Source organism: Geotrypetes seraphini, chromosome 2, assembly GCF_902459505.1.
Source record: "Geotrypetes seraphini chromosome 2, aGeoSer1.1, whole genome shotgun sequence".
In the NCBI taxonomy this organism is placed as follows: domain Eukaryota; kingdom Metazoa; phylum Chordata; class Amphibia; order Gymnophiona; family Dermophiidae; genus Geotrypetes; species Geotrypetes seraphini.
In genome coordinates, this window is record NC_047085.1 from 277,347,356 (window position 1) to 277,366,859 (window position 19,504).

At 43.9% G+C, this 19,504-nt stretch overlaps 1 protein-coding gene across 4 annotated transcripts in view; it reads right to left on the minus strand.

The window, feature by feature from the left end:
• Positions 1–19,504, minus strand: part of MTRR (5-methyltetrahydrofolate-homocysteine methyltransferase reductase) — a 221,547-nt gene that overhangs the window by 114,518 nt on the left and 87,525 nt on the right. For all 4 annotated transcript variants that reach the window (XM_033929722.1, XM_033929724.1, XM_033929721.1 and 1 more), the window contains 2 exons: positions 5,951–6,104; positions 4,599–4,687 (listed from right to left, as the gene is read on the minus strand). In XM_033929722.1, coding sequence (XP_033785613.1) covers positions 4,599–4,687; positions 5,951–6,104 — 243 coding nt within the window. The remainder of the gene's footprint in view (positions 1–4,598; positions 4,688–5,950; positions 6,105–19,504) is intronic.

Genomic DNA, 19,504 nt, shown 5'->3' on the forward strand with positions numbered 1-19,504 from the left:
AAAATATGCAAAGCATCCCCCTTAAAGTCAAACTGCTCTGAGACCAGAACACCCGTATCCAGATATCAGCACACACCACAAAGCCAGGAGGTAGAAGTGGATGGACCCGGCTGAGGGACAAAGTTCAATTCCTGCAAAGACTCAGCAGCAAGGTCTGGCAGAGCTGAAAACTGAAATAAGCTCAGGACCATAGTATCCATACCAGGATCCAAGGCCCCCAGCACACAATCCCTGATCTCCCATCCTGGGGAGCGCTGTACCAGCAAACAAGGGATCAGTAAGAAACATATCAGCCTATGTGTCCTTCAGATCAGGATCAGGCAGTGCAACAGATGCAGCAGGCTGACGCAAGGAGGCGCCCAAAGGCACCATGCCACTAAGAGACACCGCAGAGGCGATGGATGGAAACTGCTCAGAGGAAGAATACCTGATTTTTTTTTTCCATCAAATTCAGAAAAGGTGTACAGTTCCTGGAGCATAAAGTCACCATTAAATGACTTAAAGATGTGTTTCTTAGGCTGCAGGGTAGTCTGCAGCTGGGCTGATGGAAGAACCAGCTGTATCAAGCCCCAAAAGCAATGCCAGCCGCCCTGCTGAGCATTAGGTCACCTGCTTCAGCAGGGGAGAAGCTAAACTGGACACTACAGCCCACCTACCTGTGCCACACTGCTCATGGCACAAACACACTAAAAGCACTAAATTTGCACAATCCTGGAAAAAAGAGCCCAAGGACTCCATCCCAGCAGTTTTCTAGGCAAAATTCAAAGTTTTGAAGAAGCAGGGAGCTGAAGACAAAAAAAGATTGCTAAAAATCCAAGATGGCCACTGGCACAAACTTCACACCAAAATTTTGATTTTTTTTTTTTTTTTTTTTTACACATTTCCCTAACTTTAAAAACAAGATTTTTGGATTCTTCAGAAGGGGGAACACAGGGGAACATCCAGAAACACTCAAAACCCCACTTTTCCAACCTCCCTCAATGTGTCTCAGAGGTTGTGTCAGCCTGTGTACTCACTGTAACCAGACAAGATCCATGCTGCAAACCTGCTTTCAGCTCTCTCACAGTAGCTGTATGAGAATTTCACTGCCACAATGCTGGGAATGATTCTTACATAGAAACATGATGGCAGATAAAGGCCAAATGGCCCATCTAGTCTGCCCATCCACAGTAACCATTATCCTTTTCTCTCTCTGAGAGGTCCTACATGTCTATCCCAGGCCCTTTTGAATTCAGACACAGTCTCTGTCTCCACCACCTCTTCTGGAAGACTGTTCAATGCATCTACCACCCTTTCTGTAAAAAAGTATTTCCTTAGATTACTCTGGAGCCTACCACCTCTTAACTTCATCCTATGCCCTCTCATTGCAGTTTCCTTTCAAATGAAAGAGATTCGACTCATGTGCATTTACATTACGTTGGTATTTAAACGTCTCTATCATGTGTCCCCTCTCCCGCCTTTCCTCCAAAGTATACAGATTGAGATCTTTAAGTCTTATGATGAAGACAACATACCATTTTAGTAGCCTTCCTCTGGACCAACTCCATCCTTTTTATATCTTTTTGAAAGTGCGGCCTCCAGAATTATACACAATATTCTAAATGAGGTCTCACCAAAGTCTTATACAGGGGCATCAATACCTCCTTTTTCCTACTAGCCATACCTCTCCCTATGCAACTTAGCATCCTTCTAGCATTCGCCGTCACCTTTTCAACCTGTTCTGGCCACCTTAAGATCATCACATACAATAACACCCAAGTCCAATTCTTCTGTTGTGCAGATAAGTTCTTCACCTCCTAAACTGTACCGTTCCCTTGGGTTTTTGCAGCCCAAATGCATGACCTTGCAATTCTTAGCATTACATTTTAGCTGTCAATTTTCAGACCATTCTTCAAGCTTCGCCAGGTCTTTCTTCATGTTATTCACACCATCCGGTGTGTCTACTCTAAAGCAGATTTTGGTATCATCTGCAAAGAGGCAAATTTTACCCGACAACCCTTCAGAAATATCGTTTATAAAAAAGTTAAAAAGAACAGGCCCAAGGACAGAATCTTGAGGCACACCACTGGTAACATCCCTTTCCTCAGAGCGATCTCCATTGATCACTACCCTCTGTCGCCTTCCACTAAACCAGTTCTTGACCCAGCCTGTCACTTTGGGACTCATCCCGAGGGCACTCAGTTTATTTATTAGACATCTGTGTGGACACTGTCAAAGGCTTTGCTAAAATCTAAATACACCACATCTAGCGCACATCCTCTTTCCAATTCTCTGGTTACCCAGTCAAAGAAATTAGAAACATAGAAATTTGACGGCAGAAAAGGGCTATAGCCCATCAAGTCTGCCCACTCTTCTGACCCACCCCATTAAGTCTGAGTACTAATGACCTAGTTCCTTAACTCTACCCTCGTAGGGATCCCACGTGTATGTCCCATTTATTCTTAAAGTCAAGCACGCTGGTGGCCTTGATCACCTGCATTGGAAGCTTATTCCAGTGATCTACCACCCTTTCTGTGAAGAAATACTTCCTGGTGTCACCATTAAATTTCCCTCCTCTGAGTTTGAGCGGATGCCCCCTTGTAACCGAGGGACCTTTGGGAAAGAAGATGTCGTCTTCCACCTCGACACGTCCTGTGATGTATTTAAATGTCTCAATCATGTCCCCCCTTTCCCTGCGTTCCTCTAGAGTGTAGAGCTGCAATTTGTTTAGTCTTTCTTCGTACGGGAGACCTTTAAGCCCGGAGATCATCCTAGTGGCCATCCGTTGAACCGACTCAACTCTAAGCACGTCTTTATGGTAATGCGGCCTCCAGAATTGCACACAGTATTCCAGATGAGGTCTGACCATGGTTCTATATAGTGGCATTATGACTTCAGGTTTGCGGCTGATGAAGCTTCTACTGATATATCCCATCATTTGCCTCGCCTTGGATGAGGCCTTCTCTACTTGTCTGGCAGCCTTCAAGTCTGCACTGATGATTACTCCCAAGTCTCGTTCTTCTGAAGTCCTAGCTAATGTTTCTCCATTTAAGGTGTAAGTTTTGCATGGATTTCCGCTGCCGAGATGCATGACCTTACATTTCTTAGCGTTGAAGCCCAGCTGCCATGTCGAGGACCAGTTTTCCAACGTAAGCAGATCCTGCGTCATACTATCCTGCCAATTGGTTTCACTTACTATATTACATATTTTGGCGTCATCAGCGAATAGTGTTACTTTACCCTGAAGCCCTTGGGTCAAGTCCCTTATGAATATGTTAAAGAGGAATGGACCCAGGACTGAGCCCTGTGGCACTCCGCTGGTCACATCCGATGTCTCAGAAAGGGTGCCGTTGACCACCACCCTCTGAAGTCTACCACTCAGCCAATCATTAACCCATGCAATTAGTGTCTCACCTAACCCCATCGATTTCATCTTGCTTAACAGTCTACGGTGTGGGACGCTGTCAAAAGCTTTACTGAAATCCAAGTACACTATGTCCAGAGATTCTCCCGAGTCTAGCTTCCCTGTTACCCAATCAAATTGATCAGATTTGTCTGATAAGACCTTCTTCTAGTGAATCCATGTTACTTCCGGTCCTAGATATTTATTTTCATGGATTATTGAATTGAACTTTTAATAAAGCCTGCATCTTGATCATCTTCTCCACAATGTCTTTGGTTTTATCAGATTTTTATTTTTGTGGAGTATTTAGGATCAACCTTTTGGTAGTGCCTCTGGTCCTGTAATCCACAGAATTCCAGAAACTTGACCATTTTCTGTTTTAAAATTGTTTCCATTAATTTGCTTACCACAGAAGTCAGGCTTACCGGCCTGTAATTCCCTACTTCTTCCTTACTTCCACTTTTGTTGAGAGGGATCACATCCACCCTTCTCCAGTCTTCCGGTACCACTCCCGACTCTAGAGACTTCAGGCTGCCAGTCACACTCCTCTGTCTGTCTATACCTCCATCCCTGTGGACCGACGGATGTACATCAGGATGGATAGAGACACAAAGACGCAGCCGTCACCCTGTGAGATATCACCGAGCCTCCTAAGGGCGCCTAACAGCCTGCGCTCAACCCCCGCTTAACAGCAGGTGATCCACTTCAGGGATGACCCTGAGTTCCAGTTAAAACTATGCAGGGTGGCCAACAGGTACCCAAAAAGAGATTAGCCTGTCAGCTACAGACCGAAGTCTGTGAATTTGCATTAAGCATGAAATTATCTGGAAAGAGGACAAATTATATTAAAACAGGGAGAGCAAAACACACAGAACTGTAGTCATGCAGAAGGAAAAAAACTCTAGAGGGAGTTAAACAGCACAGTTAAGTACACCAGAGGCAGAGTGAAAAATACGGCGTGGATTCCTTCTGCAGCATGCAGGTATGGGGAAATAATCCAGCTATCTAGAATATCTCACCTATTGCAATGGAATAAAAGTTATTAAGAGGGAGGCAAGGACAGACACAAAGGGGTTGAGAAAGGACAGTTCAAGGGTAAGGGTAATAAACAAACACATACATTCCCCCCCGTTTCCTTATGGAAAATAAGCTAAAAAGAAGAGAAAAAAAAAGGAATACATTTATATTATACTTAATAAGTCAAATAAACCCCTACCTTTTTGGGGACTGCTCTTATTTCAAGGCACCAGGAAAGAATGAAGGCTGGTGTACTTTTCTGAGGAATATGTTGCGGCAGATTTGCTCCTGTTTATAGCAGGAAGAAATGTAATAATTTAAAACATTCATTTTATGAAAGGGAGGCTGATTACACTATGTACAGATTATTGTTCATCAGCATAAAGACTGGGAAGCAGGGGGAGGTTCAAGGAAATCAGCTCCTGGAGGTGATGGAAGAAATGGTGCCATCCCATCCAAGGCTCCCAAAGGAGGGCCCTCTCAGAGACCAGTCATACAGTGGGGAGGTTCCTCGACTCAGAAAACCTGTCAAGCAGTTGCCCCAAAAATAAACAGCCTACTTTCCCAGGCTATGTAATTTTTTAATGCTGGTTATATTCAACAAAAATTATAGTTTAATTATGTAGGCTGAAGACTCCAATTCATCCATAACACTACACCATTAGTATGCATCAATGTTACCATTCCACAAAGAACTCAGCTCCCTCCACCATCATAAAAAATGAAATGATATAAAGAAACTTTGATATTGCACAGATATAGAACATGAACTACTATTGAACATAGAGCCTGTTTTACAAAGCTGCGCTAGCGGCTGCTGCCCTGAAGCCCACAGAGATTTAAAGGGCTTTGAGGCTGTTGCTGTGCGGCTTTGTAAAACAGGCTCATAGTTTTTCAATGTCTGTACTTGAAAAAGATTTTTATTTTGGATACTGGAAGAGAGTATGATTTTTTTGGTGTGTATTTTTATGCCATGCACATGTATAACATTCAAATTTCTCTTAAATATTCCAACATTTTAATTTGAAAAATCTACAGATATTTGCATTGAATTAAGCCCCTGCAGAGAACAAAGTTGGGGTTGCAGCCTTTTTAAGTTAATGAAAGACCAAAAAAAGCTGAAAAGTTTGCAAAGCTAAGCATCTTGCTATTTTCTTTTTCCTTTATGGAGCTTTATGAGTATGGAACTACTCAATTAATTTTTCAAAAATCTGACAGAGTTTGGGACTCTAAACCTCTCTGACAAATATCATAAAAACAAGACCTACGCAGAAAAATATGGAATGAGTGACTACCATAATTTATACAGAATTACATATTTAGAAAATAACTATTATGATATCAGTATAATGAATTCTGCTAGCGCATAAATGGTTAAGGCAGGAATAATATTAAGAGCACCAGCTTTGCAGAGTTTTTGGTACTCAGCACCATTCAATGAGCTGTCAAGATGACCTGGTTTCATTAAAACTCAACTGAGATGAGGCAGAGGGTTATTACAATAAACCAGTGGTATGACATACTAGATGCCCATTGCTCAGTAGTAGATACCTTTCTTTTTAGTGTTTGGTTTAACTTTCAAACAGACAGGGCAATCTTGTATCTCTGAGATCTGCAGATGGTGAAGGAGTTCTTCCACCTCACAGGTATGGTTGGGGCACACAATGCAGAAGGAATCTCCAGGCTGGTATGTAAATACAGTGTTCTGTAAAACAGACCAATCCAATGAATAATGCTATAGTACTAGCAAAGTCCATGAAAAAGCATAAATTGGTTGTACATGTACTCAGATTGGTTATATATGTATCACATCTGCTGTGACACCAAGGGGACAAGGTATATTTATTCTGGTGCAAATGGGACAGCACTGTCGTTCGGGCACAAACATCTTCCCTCTCTGCTAAGCAGGGCAGGATTAACCAATAGGCTAAGTAGGCACGTGCCTAGGGCCCGAAATGGTCAAGGGGGCCCAATGAAGGAGGGCATCAACATTGTTTTTTCCAAACGGCGATGGGCCCCTCCAGCATCGATCATCAACGCGGGCCCCCCTGATCGGCAATGCGGGCCCCACCCAAATGGTCAACGCGGGCCCCCATCGACGGAAAGTAAAACAAGCAAGCAATGCGGGTAAGAAAGGCAACGGGAACTGTAATTGTGCAAGTGGTGCTGCTTGCTCAAAGCTTCCCTCTGATGCAGCTTCCTGTTTCCGCCTGGGTGCATGGTGGGGTGGGCGGGGCAGGGAGCCCAGTGTGCCTAGGGGCCCTTGACAAATTAATCCTGCTCTGCCACTAAGTACAGATATTTGCAGAGATGTCCACAGATGTATACAAATCCATTTAGCATCATGACAGGGTGTTAGGGCAACAAACAACAAAAGCTCCAGCTAGCTTCAAAAGGGACTTTGCTCATTTCAAAGATGTAGCAAGTTCTACTCATGCACTTCCCCCAAGTTAGAGGTAAAACAGCTAAATTGCACAGTATAGTGGCAGCGCAGTGCGGATTCCTATAAGTGCAAATTTGTGCTACACCCACGTTTTTTGTTTTGTACAACTTAAATAGGCAAAATTCCTGAACAAAAAGTTGAACCAGAGTTGTTGCCATGTTAATCTAAATTAAAAAGAAACAAAACAAAAATAAATAAAAATAAAAAGAAGATGTAGCATAGTAAAGGACAGCAAATAAAGACCTAAACAGTCAAGCCAGTCTGCCCAACAGTGAAACTCATTATTAATTCATGATTAAATTGTCTTTCTTTAGCATTTCTGGGATATAGACCAGAGTTTCTCAATACGCAGAGGGTACGCGAGGAGACACGAGGAGGCAGAAGGGAAGGAACAGGAGAGGAGGCAGAGGGTGAGGAGCTGCGGAGAGAGGTAGCTCCGCCCAGCTGCTGATGTTACCCGCAGAGAACCAGGAGCTCCTCCTTAAAAGGGGAGGGGCTAACGGCGCCTTTGCGAAGGGCTTTGAGAAGGGACAAGCTACCACTAAAGAGCAGAGGGAGACCACAGCAGACGCAGAGGACATTCAACCAGGCGGATCCAGCAGGTACAGAGGCACACAACCAGGCAGACACAGGAGGCACAGAAGATACAGCAGGCACAAAGGACAAAGCAGGCACAAAGGACACACAACCAGGCGGACACTGAGGACATAACCAGGCGAACACAGAAGACACAACAGGCACAGTAGACATCCACAGCAGACATAGAAGACATCCACAGGAGACTGGCAAGTGGGCAGTAACAGAGGCAGCAGACAGAAGCAAGATGTTGAGCTACCCAGTTTTCTGCACCGTCTGCCATATGTATGACTACCTCCTTTCTAGGAGGCGGTCTTACGTATGCGCTCGATGTGGAGAACTGGAAAGCCTGAAGAAGCAAGTCAGACTCCTGGAGAGCAGAATACTGGAACTGGAGGCACTTCATGCAGTGGAAGAGGAAGACAGAGATGCAGAGATGATCAAGACAGAGCACACCATCAAGGAAGAAGTCCGGGACCTGGAGAACTTCATAGAAGAGGCATACAGGGAGGCCGTGGAAAAGCACCAACTACAGTGGAACTGCCAGGATATGCCTACAGAGATTGTGGACCAGCAGACGGACAACCACCAGGAGAAAACGGGGGACACAGCAGCAGGATCTGGAAGCAGCAGAGGGAACCCACAAGAAGACGATCGCCAGGATGAGAGGAAATGGATAGGAACAAAGGACATGGACCTACGGCTGGAGAGATGGACATACACCAGGGACACTGACCTGCAACTTGGAGAATCAAGAGAAGATAGAGAGAACAGCAATTGTCGTGGGGGACTCTATCATCAGGCAAGTTGACAGCCACATAGCGGGAGGAAGACTGGATCGACTGGTGATCTGTCTACCCAAAGCTAAGGTAGAAGATATAGTGAACCACATCAATAGGATTGTCGATAGTGTGGAAGAAGAAGACATGGCAGTGGTGATCCATGTGGGGACGAACAACGTGAGCAACAGGAACTACAACAGAGAAGTACTGAAGTACCAGTTCCGGATGCTAGGAGAGAAGCTGAAGACCAGAACACAGAGGATAGCAATCTCGGAGATCCTGCCGGTACCCAGGGCAGATGAGAAGAGACAGATGGAGCTGCAAGCAGTCAACACATGGATGCGGAACTGGTGTGAGGAAGAAGGATTCCACTTTGTGCGCAACTGGATGACGTTCTGGAGGAAGAGCAAACTATTTAGGAAGGATGGGCTCCACCTCAGCAGAGACGAAACGAAGCTACTTGCAAGTAACATCAAGAGAGAAGTTGAGAAGTTTTTAAACTAGGAAGAAGGGGAAAGCCGACAGTCGACCGAGAGAGAGAGAGTCGATGATTCGGGAACCGGTATACCCGGAGGATACCATGCAGGAAGATCGCAGACAGGACAGACCGAAAGAGACACAAGAGGAAAGGACATGCAAGAAGGGAACAGGCTGCAAACTCAAGTGTATGTACACGAATGCAAGGAGCCTTAGAAATAAGGTGGGTGAACTAGAAGCTGTGGCACAAAAGGATGACGTCGACATCATCGGCATCACGGAAACATGGTGCACTGATGAAAATGTCTGGGACACGGTGCTACTGAGATACAAACTATACCACAGAGACAGAGTGGCTCAAAAAGGAGGAGGCATTGTCATATACGTCAAAGAGGGAATTGAATCTACTGGAGAAAACATGCCACGACGGACAGATAAGTTAGAGTCTCTATGAATCAAAATTCCAGGAACAAATGGACCAGAAACGAGGATAGGCATCTACTACCGACCCCCAGGACAGTCCGAAAAAATTGATGAAGAAATGGCAGATGAGATTAAATGCAACTGCAAGGGAGGAAACACAGTTATCATGGGCGACTTCAACTATCCGGGGATAGAATGGAACCTAGGCACCTCCAGTTGTGCTAGAGAGACCAAGTTCCTGGATACTGTAGGCGATTGCTTCCTGGAACAACTTGTCAAGAAAAACACAAGAGGAAACGCAATTCTGGACTTAGTTCTAAATGGGCTGCAAGGACCGGCACAGGATGTAGAAGCAGAAAGGGCACTGGGAAACAGCGATCACAATATGATATGCTTAAACATGGAAATAGGGGCAAAACGTCGGTCCAGAACGACGGCCACGGCCCAAAACTTTCGAAAAGGAAACTACGAAGGGATGAGACACATGGTGGGGAAGAAAATTAAGAAGAGGATAAACACTATAAGAACGCTGGAGCAAGCTTGGTCTCTTTTTCAGGATACAGTCACCGAGGCGCAAAATCTATATATATCACGTATCAACAAGGGATCAAAAAAGAAAAAGAATAAAGAACCAGCGTGGCTCACTGTAGAGGTCAAGGAAGTGATCAAAGACAAAAAAAACCTTGTTTAAGGAATGGAAAAGACCAAAAACGGACGAAAACTGGAATAAGCACAAACAACACCAAAGCAGGTGCCATAAGGAGGTAAAAGTGGCAAAAAGAGACTATGAGGAAAAAAATAGCCAAGGAGGCGAAAAACTTCAAGCCGTTCTTTTGATATATTAAAGGAAAATGACCCACGAAGGAAGCGGTGGGACCGTTGAATGACCAAGGACTAAAGGGAGCGCTAAAGGAGGACAAAGAAATCGCTGATAGACTGAACCAATTTTCTGCATCTATATTTACCAAAGAGGATATACACAGCATACCGGAACCCATCAGGCTATATGCTGGAAGCGAAAACGGGAAACTGACAGGGTTGACGGTCAGCTTAGAAGAGGTATGCAGGCAGACTGATAGGCTTAAGAGCGATAAATCCCCGGGACCAGATGGCATCCATCCGAGGGTCATCAAGGAACTGAAAGGGACCATAGCTGAACTGCTTCAACTAATAGTCAATCTGTCGATCAAAATAGGAAAGATTCCATAGGACTGGAAGATGGCATGTTACACCGATCTTCAAAAAAGGTTTGAGGGGAGATATGGGAAACTACAGACCAGTGAGTCTGACCTCGGTACCGGGAAAGATGGTAGAGGTGCTGATAAAGGACCGCATCATTGATCACCTTGATGGACATGGTCTGATGAGAACCAGCCAGCATGAAGGAAGATCTTGTTTGACAAACTTGCTGCACTTCTTCGAGGGAGTAAACAGGCAGATAGACAAGGGTGACCCGGTCGAAATTGTATATCTGGACTTTCAGAAGGCGTTCGACAAGTTTACGCATGAACAAATACTTCGTAAAATTGCAAGCCATGGAATAGAGGGAGAAATACTCATGTGGATTAAAAACTGGCTGGAGCATAGGAAACAGAGAGTGGGGGTAAATGGGCAATACTCGGACTGGAAGAGCATCACCAGTGGGGTGCCGCAGGGCTCAGTGCTTGGACCCGTACTCTTCAACATCTTTATAAATGATCTAGACATAGTACGACGAGCGAGGTGATTAAATTTGAGGACGACACAAAGTTATTCAGAGTAGTGAAGACGCAGGGGGATTGCGAAGATCTACAATGTGACATTATCAGGCTCAAGGAATGGGCATCGCCATGGCAGATGAGATTCAACATGGATAAGTGTAAAGTGATGCATGTTGGTAACAAAAATCTCAAGCAAGAGTACAGGATGTCCAGGGCGGTTCTTGGAGAGACCTCCCAGGAAAGGGACTTGGGAGTTCTGATTGACAAGTCGATGAATCCGTCTATGCAATGTGTGGCGGCGGCGAAAAGGGAGAACAGAATGCTAAGAATGATAAAGAAGGGGATCACGAACAGTTCGGAGTTTATCATGCCGCTGTACCGGGCCATGGTGCGCCTTCACCTGGAGTACTGCATACAGTACTGGTCGCCGTACACGACGAAGGACACGGTACTACTCGAAAGGGTCCAGAGAAGAGCAACTAAGATGGTTAAGGGGTTGGAGGAGCTGCCGAACAGTGACAGATTAGAGAAACTGGGCCTCTTCTCCCTCGAACAGAGGAGATTGAGAGGGGACATGATTGAAACATTCAAGATACTGAAGGGGATAGACTTAGTAGATAAGGACAGGTTGTTCATCCTCTCCAAGGTAGGAAGAACGAGAGGGCACTCTTTAAAGTTGAAAGGGGATAGATTCCGTACAAACGTAAGGAAGTTCTTCTTCACCCAGAGAGTGGTGGAAAACTGGACCGCTCTCCCGGAAGCTGTCATAGGGGAAAACACCCTCCAGGGATCAAGACAAAGTTAGACAAGTTCCTATTGAACAAGGACGTACGCTGATAGGGCTTGTCTCAGTTAGGGCACTGGTCTTTGACAAAAGGGCCGCCGCGTGAGCGGACTGCTGGGCATGATGGACCACTGGTCTGACCCAGCAGCGGCATCTCTTATGTTCTTACGCGAGCCGCTTGTTGGGGGTACACGGTATTGTGCGGGTCTCCCACCCCTCTCCGCCAAAGCCGATCCGAAAAGCCCTCCCTCCGATGTCAGTGTTGACATCAGAGGGAAGACTTCCGGGTCAGCGTGAGATTCGTTACTTCCTTCCGGCCTTCAGCCACATAGGGCAGCTGATTTTGCACGCTGCACATAGCTGATGTCAGAGGGAAGGCTTGTGGGCCAGCCACATGCAGCATCCCTGTGTGTGGCTGAAGGCAGGAACAGCCGAACTGGACGGCCTTGAAGGGAGCGAGTACTTTGTAGCAAGTAAGGGAGAGAGGGGACATGATTGTGGGACAAAGGGAGAAAGGAGGGGGAGAATTTGGGACAAAGGATGGAAGGCAGGGCTGGGGCATGAACTCAGGACACAGAAGGAAGGGAGGAAGAAAGAACTAACTTGGGAGAATTGTTGAGCATGAGTATGTGAGTGAGAGGGAAAGAGATGGTGCACATGGGGAAAGGAAGAAAGAGAAAAATTGGACAAAGGAGAATTCTTAGATATGGTGGTGGAGAGAAAACAGAGGGACAGACTGAAGGGGATGGAATGTTGGACATAGTGATGGAGGGAGAGATATGGCATGGTGCTGGAGAGGGATGACAGAAGGAGAAATGGGCATAGGGCTTGTGGGCAATGGTGGAAAATGCTGCACATGATCCGGGGGATGAAAGAGGGAGAAATGTTGGATTTGGCATTAGAGGGGGTGGGAGAGATGCACCCTGGATCTCTCTCTCTTTCTCCATTCCCTTTGCAGTAAGGGAGGGAATGAGAGAAAGACATGTTATCAATAGGGTTGGAGAGAGGAAGAAAAGTTGGACTCATGGAGGGACAGAGAGAGATGTTGGTTGGGGAAGGGAATGAGGTCCGGAGGAGAGGAAGTGTGCAGGAGGCAGAAGGAAAGAAATAATTGATGCACAGTAAAAAGGAAGTGCAACCAGAGACTCGTGAAATCACCAGACAACAAAGGTAGGAAAAATGATTTTATTTTCAATTTAGTGATCAAAATGTGTCAGTTTTGAGAATTTATATCTGTTGTCTTATATTTTGCACTATATTTGTCTATTTTCTATAGTTGTTACTGAGGTGACATTGCATATTTTAAAGTCATCTGCTTTGACCTCTTTGAGAAAAAAACCAAATATAAATTATAATTATCGTTTTTTTCTGCATACAGTGTGCTTTGTGTTTTTTTAATTTTGTGGTTAGCATTATGTATTAATAAGATTATATTGTGTGTATCTGAAAAATGAATAGAAGAAATTGCATTATAATTTGTACTATTACTATGGGGGTGAGGTCAGGGGCGGAGCTTGGGTGGGTCAGGGGCAGATCTTGGGCAGGTCTGGGGCTGAGCTTGGGCGAGTCTGTGGTAGAGCTTGGGCAGGGGTATTTGGTTGATATTTGTTAGACTTAGGGGGTACTTGGTTTGAAGATGTTGAGAAACACTGATGTAGACCATAGAAGTCCTTCCGGCACAGTCCTTGGGTTCCAACTATTGGAGTTGCCATTGAAGCCCACTCCAGCCTATCCAAACCATCTTGACATTTGCAGGACAGAGAGTGTAAAAGTCTGCCCGACACTGTCGTCACATTCCAAATTACTGGAGTTTTGGTCGAAGCATTCTCCAGCCCATCCTAATCCGAATTCCCATATATGGGATATAGACTGTACAAGTTTGCCTTGTTAAAACTAAACTAAACTAAACCTTAAGTTTGTATACCGCATCATCTCCATAAAGCTAGAGCTCAGCATGGTTTACAGGTAATTCAATAAATGAGGGAAGGACATAATAAATTTGAGGTTATGAAGAGGATAGCTAGCTTTACATTTTAAATAGATAGTTTTACGTTTTGGAGAAAAGCCAGGTTTTCAGATGCTTTCGTAATAATTGGAATGAGCCTAGGTTCCGCAGTGGGGCAGGGAGGTTATTCCAAAGCTCAGTAAATTTGAAGAAAAGGGATTTCCCTAATTTGTCTGCATACATGACGCCTTTTAATGAGGGGAAAGATAGTTTGAGTATGTGGGCAGATCTGGTAGTGTCAGGTCTCGAAGAATTCCAGGATAGTGGGATTAGGGGAAGAAGAATGCCATGTAGGATCTTGAAAATTAGGTAATTGCTTGAATTTTCACAGTTGCAACATAAATATGGCCTTAATAAATCAAAAAGTTTTAGATGGTTGCAACTGAAGCATGCCATTCAGGCGGGGTTCCCTGAATGGAAAAACCTTAGTAATCAATTTAGTATGGAGCTCTTATGCTTTCAGGTGGACTTCTAGGGTCACCAGGCCGTCCAGTGGTATAAATTGCTGACTGGAGTATTAAAATGAAACCAAACACTGGTCTGAGAGACATTTGGAGCATTGAGATTAAGCATCAGATTATTGCATCTCAATGGCCACGAATTTGGTCTTGGAGGATGAGATGTACAGTGTCGGCATCTATGAGACAAACTTGTTTTTTTCTGTTGCATAGAGCATTGTGGACCCCTGTTCGTTTACAAAAATTGGATAGCTCTAAGTCTAATAAATGTTGGCACTGTCATCTCGAAGCAGGGACCCCAGCTGACTTCCGGTACATGCTACTTAACTTCACTTCCTTTGCGGCGCACGCCAAAGAAGCGCGATTAAGGAGCAGGTCCTGCTCCTTGATGCGCTCCTTTGTGCGCTTCCTTGGTGCGCTTTCCTATTTAAACTCATACGTCCCAAGATTAATCTTCCTCTATTTATTCTAATTACTCTTCGGTAATTTCTAACACCAATGGAAAATACAATTCGTCTGATTCCAACTTTCTGGGGCAATAGACCATCAAAATAGGGTAAGTCTCAATCACACAGTTCCCCAGCATACACTGAAATCCCTCTGACCTCTTTATATTTCAGTCAAACAACAAATATCTCAATAGGTTTAATCAATGTAAGATCTATTAAGACCAAATCCCATATAATCAATGACTTAATACTACAAGCTAATTTAGATATACTTTGCATAACAGAAACTTGGCTCTCTACAGGAGAAGAGGCATATCTTTCCTTCGCCTGCCCTTCAGAATATTCTTACATTTATAATCATAGAAAAGGAAAAGAGGGAAGTGGATTAGCCGTCTTTTTTAAACACTCTTTATTATTTAAAGTTGATCAATCACCAGCTGGAGCTCTTATTGAATTTCAACAATTCAAAATAAATACTTCTCCACCAACTGATTTTTTTGCTTTTGTATACTCCTCCACCAATGAGATGTGATACCTTTGACTCCTTACAGGCACTATTATTTGACTTTAATTCAATATCAAATAATGTTATACTACTTGGTGATTTTAACATCCATTTAGACGACATAGCTAATCCATTTACAGAAGAGTTTCTAGAACTAATTTGAAATTTAAATCTCATTTCTTTGATTAACGCATCAACTCATTCTGCTGGCCATACATTAGATACAATTCTCACCTCTACATCTCTGAACGAAGCTGCTTCTAACCTTAAAATTACCTCTGTCCCATGGTCAGATCATTCACTTATCACCTTGAATTTTCTTTTTAAAATTGTTAGGAATAACCATTGCTCAAAATCAATCACCTATCGTGATTATAATAAGATTGAACTTTCCTCAATTATTGCATCATTCAACTTAAAAATAGAACATTTTTGTCTTTTACCAATTAACGAACAAATCAAAGAAAAAAACACTGGTATACAGAAGAACTCAACTTAATCAAAAAACAACTGAGGGCCTTAGAACGGAAATGGAGAAAAAATAAATCACAAGAGAACTTGAAAAAATATAAAGATCAACTACCGTATTTTCACTCATATACCGCGCAGCTGTGTAAAACGCGCACACGGGTATAGCGCGCGGGAAACTGTAATTTATGAAACAGAGAAAGGGCGGGACCGCCGGAAGAGAAAGCAGAGCAGACGCAGGGCTCACAGAAGGGCCGGGACAGCCGGAAGAAAAAGCATTTCAGAGCAGGGCTCACAGAAGGGCCGGGACTGCCGGCAGAGGAAGCAGCAGGAGAACGGTAGGAGCTTCTCCATAATGGGGGGGTGGGGAGGCTGTGGGGATGCGAGCAGTCCTTCGGGGTGGGGTGCGATCAGTCCTGCGGGGGGGTAAATCGGATGTCGGGGGGGATGGTGCGAGCGGTCCTGCGGGGTGAATCGGATGTCGGGGGGGTGGGAACTATGTAAAAAAAATTTTATATAGCGCGCTCACGCGTATAACGCACAAGGTTATGCACGGTTTGTAAAATTGAGTATAACGCGCGCGTTATATGCATGAAAATACGGTATCTTATTACAAAATCAAAATAAACTTAGCAAAAACTTCTTTCTTCTCTAAAAAGATTGAAAACGCTAAAAACTCTTCTGCCCTTTTTGCCATTTTAAAAAATCTTACAGTTCTAAAAAGAATAGAAAACCCAGAATTAATAAACAAACCAAAAGCACAAACCTTAGCAAATCACTTCATAAACAAAATTAATAAAATTAGAGACAGCATTACATCAAAAAGTAACTTTAATGTAGAAGCAGATCCAATTCCAACTTTGCCCATTTCAAAATGTACCAATTTTCATATACCATCATTGGAAAACCTTAATTGCTACAAAGTATCAACATTAAAGGTGCAGACTATCACTCAATTTCTCCCTCTTTCATAAAACGTTTCTTCTCATTCTTCGGCCCTTTCATTCAGTCAATGATTGAAAATAGTTTAACAACAGGAATCATACCAAAAGAATGAAAAGAGGCAATCATCCGTCCAATAATTAAAAACCCTAAAGACTCAATTTCATCTGAATCAAACTATCAGCCAATTGCCAACTTATCGTTCCTTACAAAATTAATAGAAAAAGCTGTTTTCATTCATGTAAGCAACTTTATTGAAAAAACTCATACATTACATCCCAACCAGACAGGCTTTAGAGCCAATTATTCAACAGAATATTCAATGATAGGTCTCACAACCAATATCCAATATTACTTAGATCACTATAAATCGGTACTTCTAATCTCACTTGATCTATCTGCAGCATTCGACACCATTGACCACCATTTGCTCATTAAGAGACTATCTGCCATTGGTATTTCTGAACAAGTTCTAAATTGATTTAACTCATATTTTCAGGACAGGTCATCTAAAGTTATATTTAACGACACATCATCAAGTAACTATATAAATTCATATCATACCCCTCAGGGTTCAATTCTGTCTCCCCTTTTATTCAATATTTTCCTTGCTCCTCTTCTCACACTAAGCCAGTCCATAGGATTTTCTGTTTATGCTTATGCAGACGATATCCAGCTATTACATCCATTAAACACTGCTGATTCTACTGAGATAATGAACATAAATAACAAGTTAAAACAAATTAGTCAATGGTTAAAAGACAACATCAAGGAGAAGAAAAAAGCATTCATCTCTTACAAACAATCAGGGAAACAGGACTCTAGGGAAGTCTATCTGGCCAAGTCAAAAGCCGTCAAAACAGCAGTTAGGGAGGCCAAATTCCGCATGGAGGAGTCTCTAGCGAAGAACATCCAGAAAGGAGATAAATCCTTCTTCAAGTATATCAGTGACAGAAATAAGAACTCAGGCGGGATAGTACGTCTTAGGAAACCAGACAGAGACTATGTAGAAGTGGACTCGGAAAAAGCCCAACTGTTAAATGAATACTTCTGCTCAGTATACACCCGCGAGGCGCCGGGACTCGGCCCTCAGCTACAGACAAGGGTTGACGCAGATGACCCGTTTAGTAATTTCGAATTTACACCCAGCGGTTTCTACTGCGAGCTGTCAAAGCTTAAGGTTAACAAGGCAATGGGGCCTGACAACCTACACCCCAGGGTGCTCAGGGAGTTGTGTGATGTCTTAGCGGAACCGCTATCCGCGCTCTTCAATCTCTCCCTTAGTATGGGTAACGTCCCGTTGGACTGGAAGACGGCTAACGTCATTCCACTCCACAAGAAAGGCTCCAAGATGGAGACCGCAAACTACAGACCGGTGAGTCTCACATCAATAGTGTGCAAACTAATGGAAACTCTAATCAAACGCCAATTGGATACAATCCTGAATGAGGAGAATCTACGGGATCCCCGTCAACATGGATTTACTAAGGAGAGATCCTGCCAATCCAACCTGAACAGCTTCTTTGATTGGGTGACGAGGAAGCTGGATGTTGGGGAGTCCCTGGACATCGTATACCTGGACTTCAGTAAAGCATTCGATAGCTTACCACACCGCAGGGTGCTGAGCAAGATGAGTTCTATAGGATTGGGCGACACATTGACGAAATGGGTTGGGAACTGGCTTGGAGGTAGGCTTCAGAGGGTAGTAGTGAACGGCACCCCCTCCGAAATGAAGGAGGTAATCAGTGGAGTGCCGCAGGGCTCGGTCCTGAGCCCGATCCTATTCAACATCTTTATAAGAGACTTGGCAGAAGGGCTGCGAGGTAAAATAACATTATTCGCCGATGACACCAAACTAAGCAATGTAGTGGGCAAAAGCACAACAGACATAAATTCAATGTCCGACAACATGATGCACGACCTACTCCTACTGGAGCGCTGGTCTAGGTCCTGGCAACTCAGCTTCAATGCCAAAAAATGCAAAGTCATGCACCTGGGCAGCCAAAATCCATGCAAGACTTACACCCTTAATGGCGAGATCCTAACAAGAACTGATGCAGAACGAGACTTAGGGGTGATCGTCAGTGAGAACATGAAGACTGCCAATCAAGTGGAGCAAGCTGCATCCAAGGCAAGGCAAATCATAGGTTGCATAAGCAGGAGTTTCGCCAGCCGTAAGCCTGAAGTCATTATGCCATTGTATAGATCCATGGTGAGGCCCCACCTGGAATACTGTGTGCAATTCTGGAGGCCGCATTACCGTAAGGATGTGCTGAGACTGGAGTCGGTCCAGAGAATGGCCACCCGGATGGTCTCGGGACTCAAGGATCTCCCGTACGAGGAACGGCTGGATAAGTTGCAGCTGTACTCACTCGAGGAACGCAGAGAGAGGGGTGACATGATTGATACGTTCAAGTATCTCACGGGCCGCATCAAGGTGGAAGAAGATATCGTCTTTTTCAAGGGTCCCGCGGCAACAAGGGGGCATCCGTGGAAAATCAGGGGCGGGAAACTGCACGGGGACACCAGGAAATTCTTTTTCACTGAAAGGGTGGTTGATCGCTGGAATAGTCTTCCACTTCAGGTTATTGAGGCCAGCAGCGTGCCTGATTTTAAGGCCAAATGGGATAGACACGTGGGATCTATTCACAGAGAAAGGTAGGGGAGGGTCATTGGGATGGGCAGACTAGATGGGCCATGGCCTTTATCTGCCGTCTATTTCTATGTTTCTATGTAAATCCATCTAAATCTTCAATAATGTTCCTACCATGGAAAAAGGACATTACATTTGCAGCACACATTTTTTTGGACAATTTTCCATTACAAAAAGTGACAACGACAAAAATATTGGGAATATTATTGGACCTTGAAATATCCTACCATGATCAGATCAGTTCTGTAGTTAAAAGTTGTTTTTATAAACTACGCCTCATTAGATCTTTAGCCAAAGTCTTAGAACCAAAAGCTCTCAATGTCCTAATTCACTCTTTGATAATTTTTAAGCTAGATTACTATAATACATTATACTAAGGCATAACATAGAAAGAAATACGAAGACTACAAATTATACAAAACACAGCAATAAAAATTATT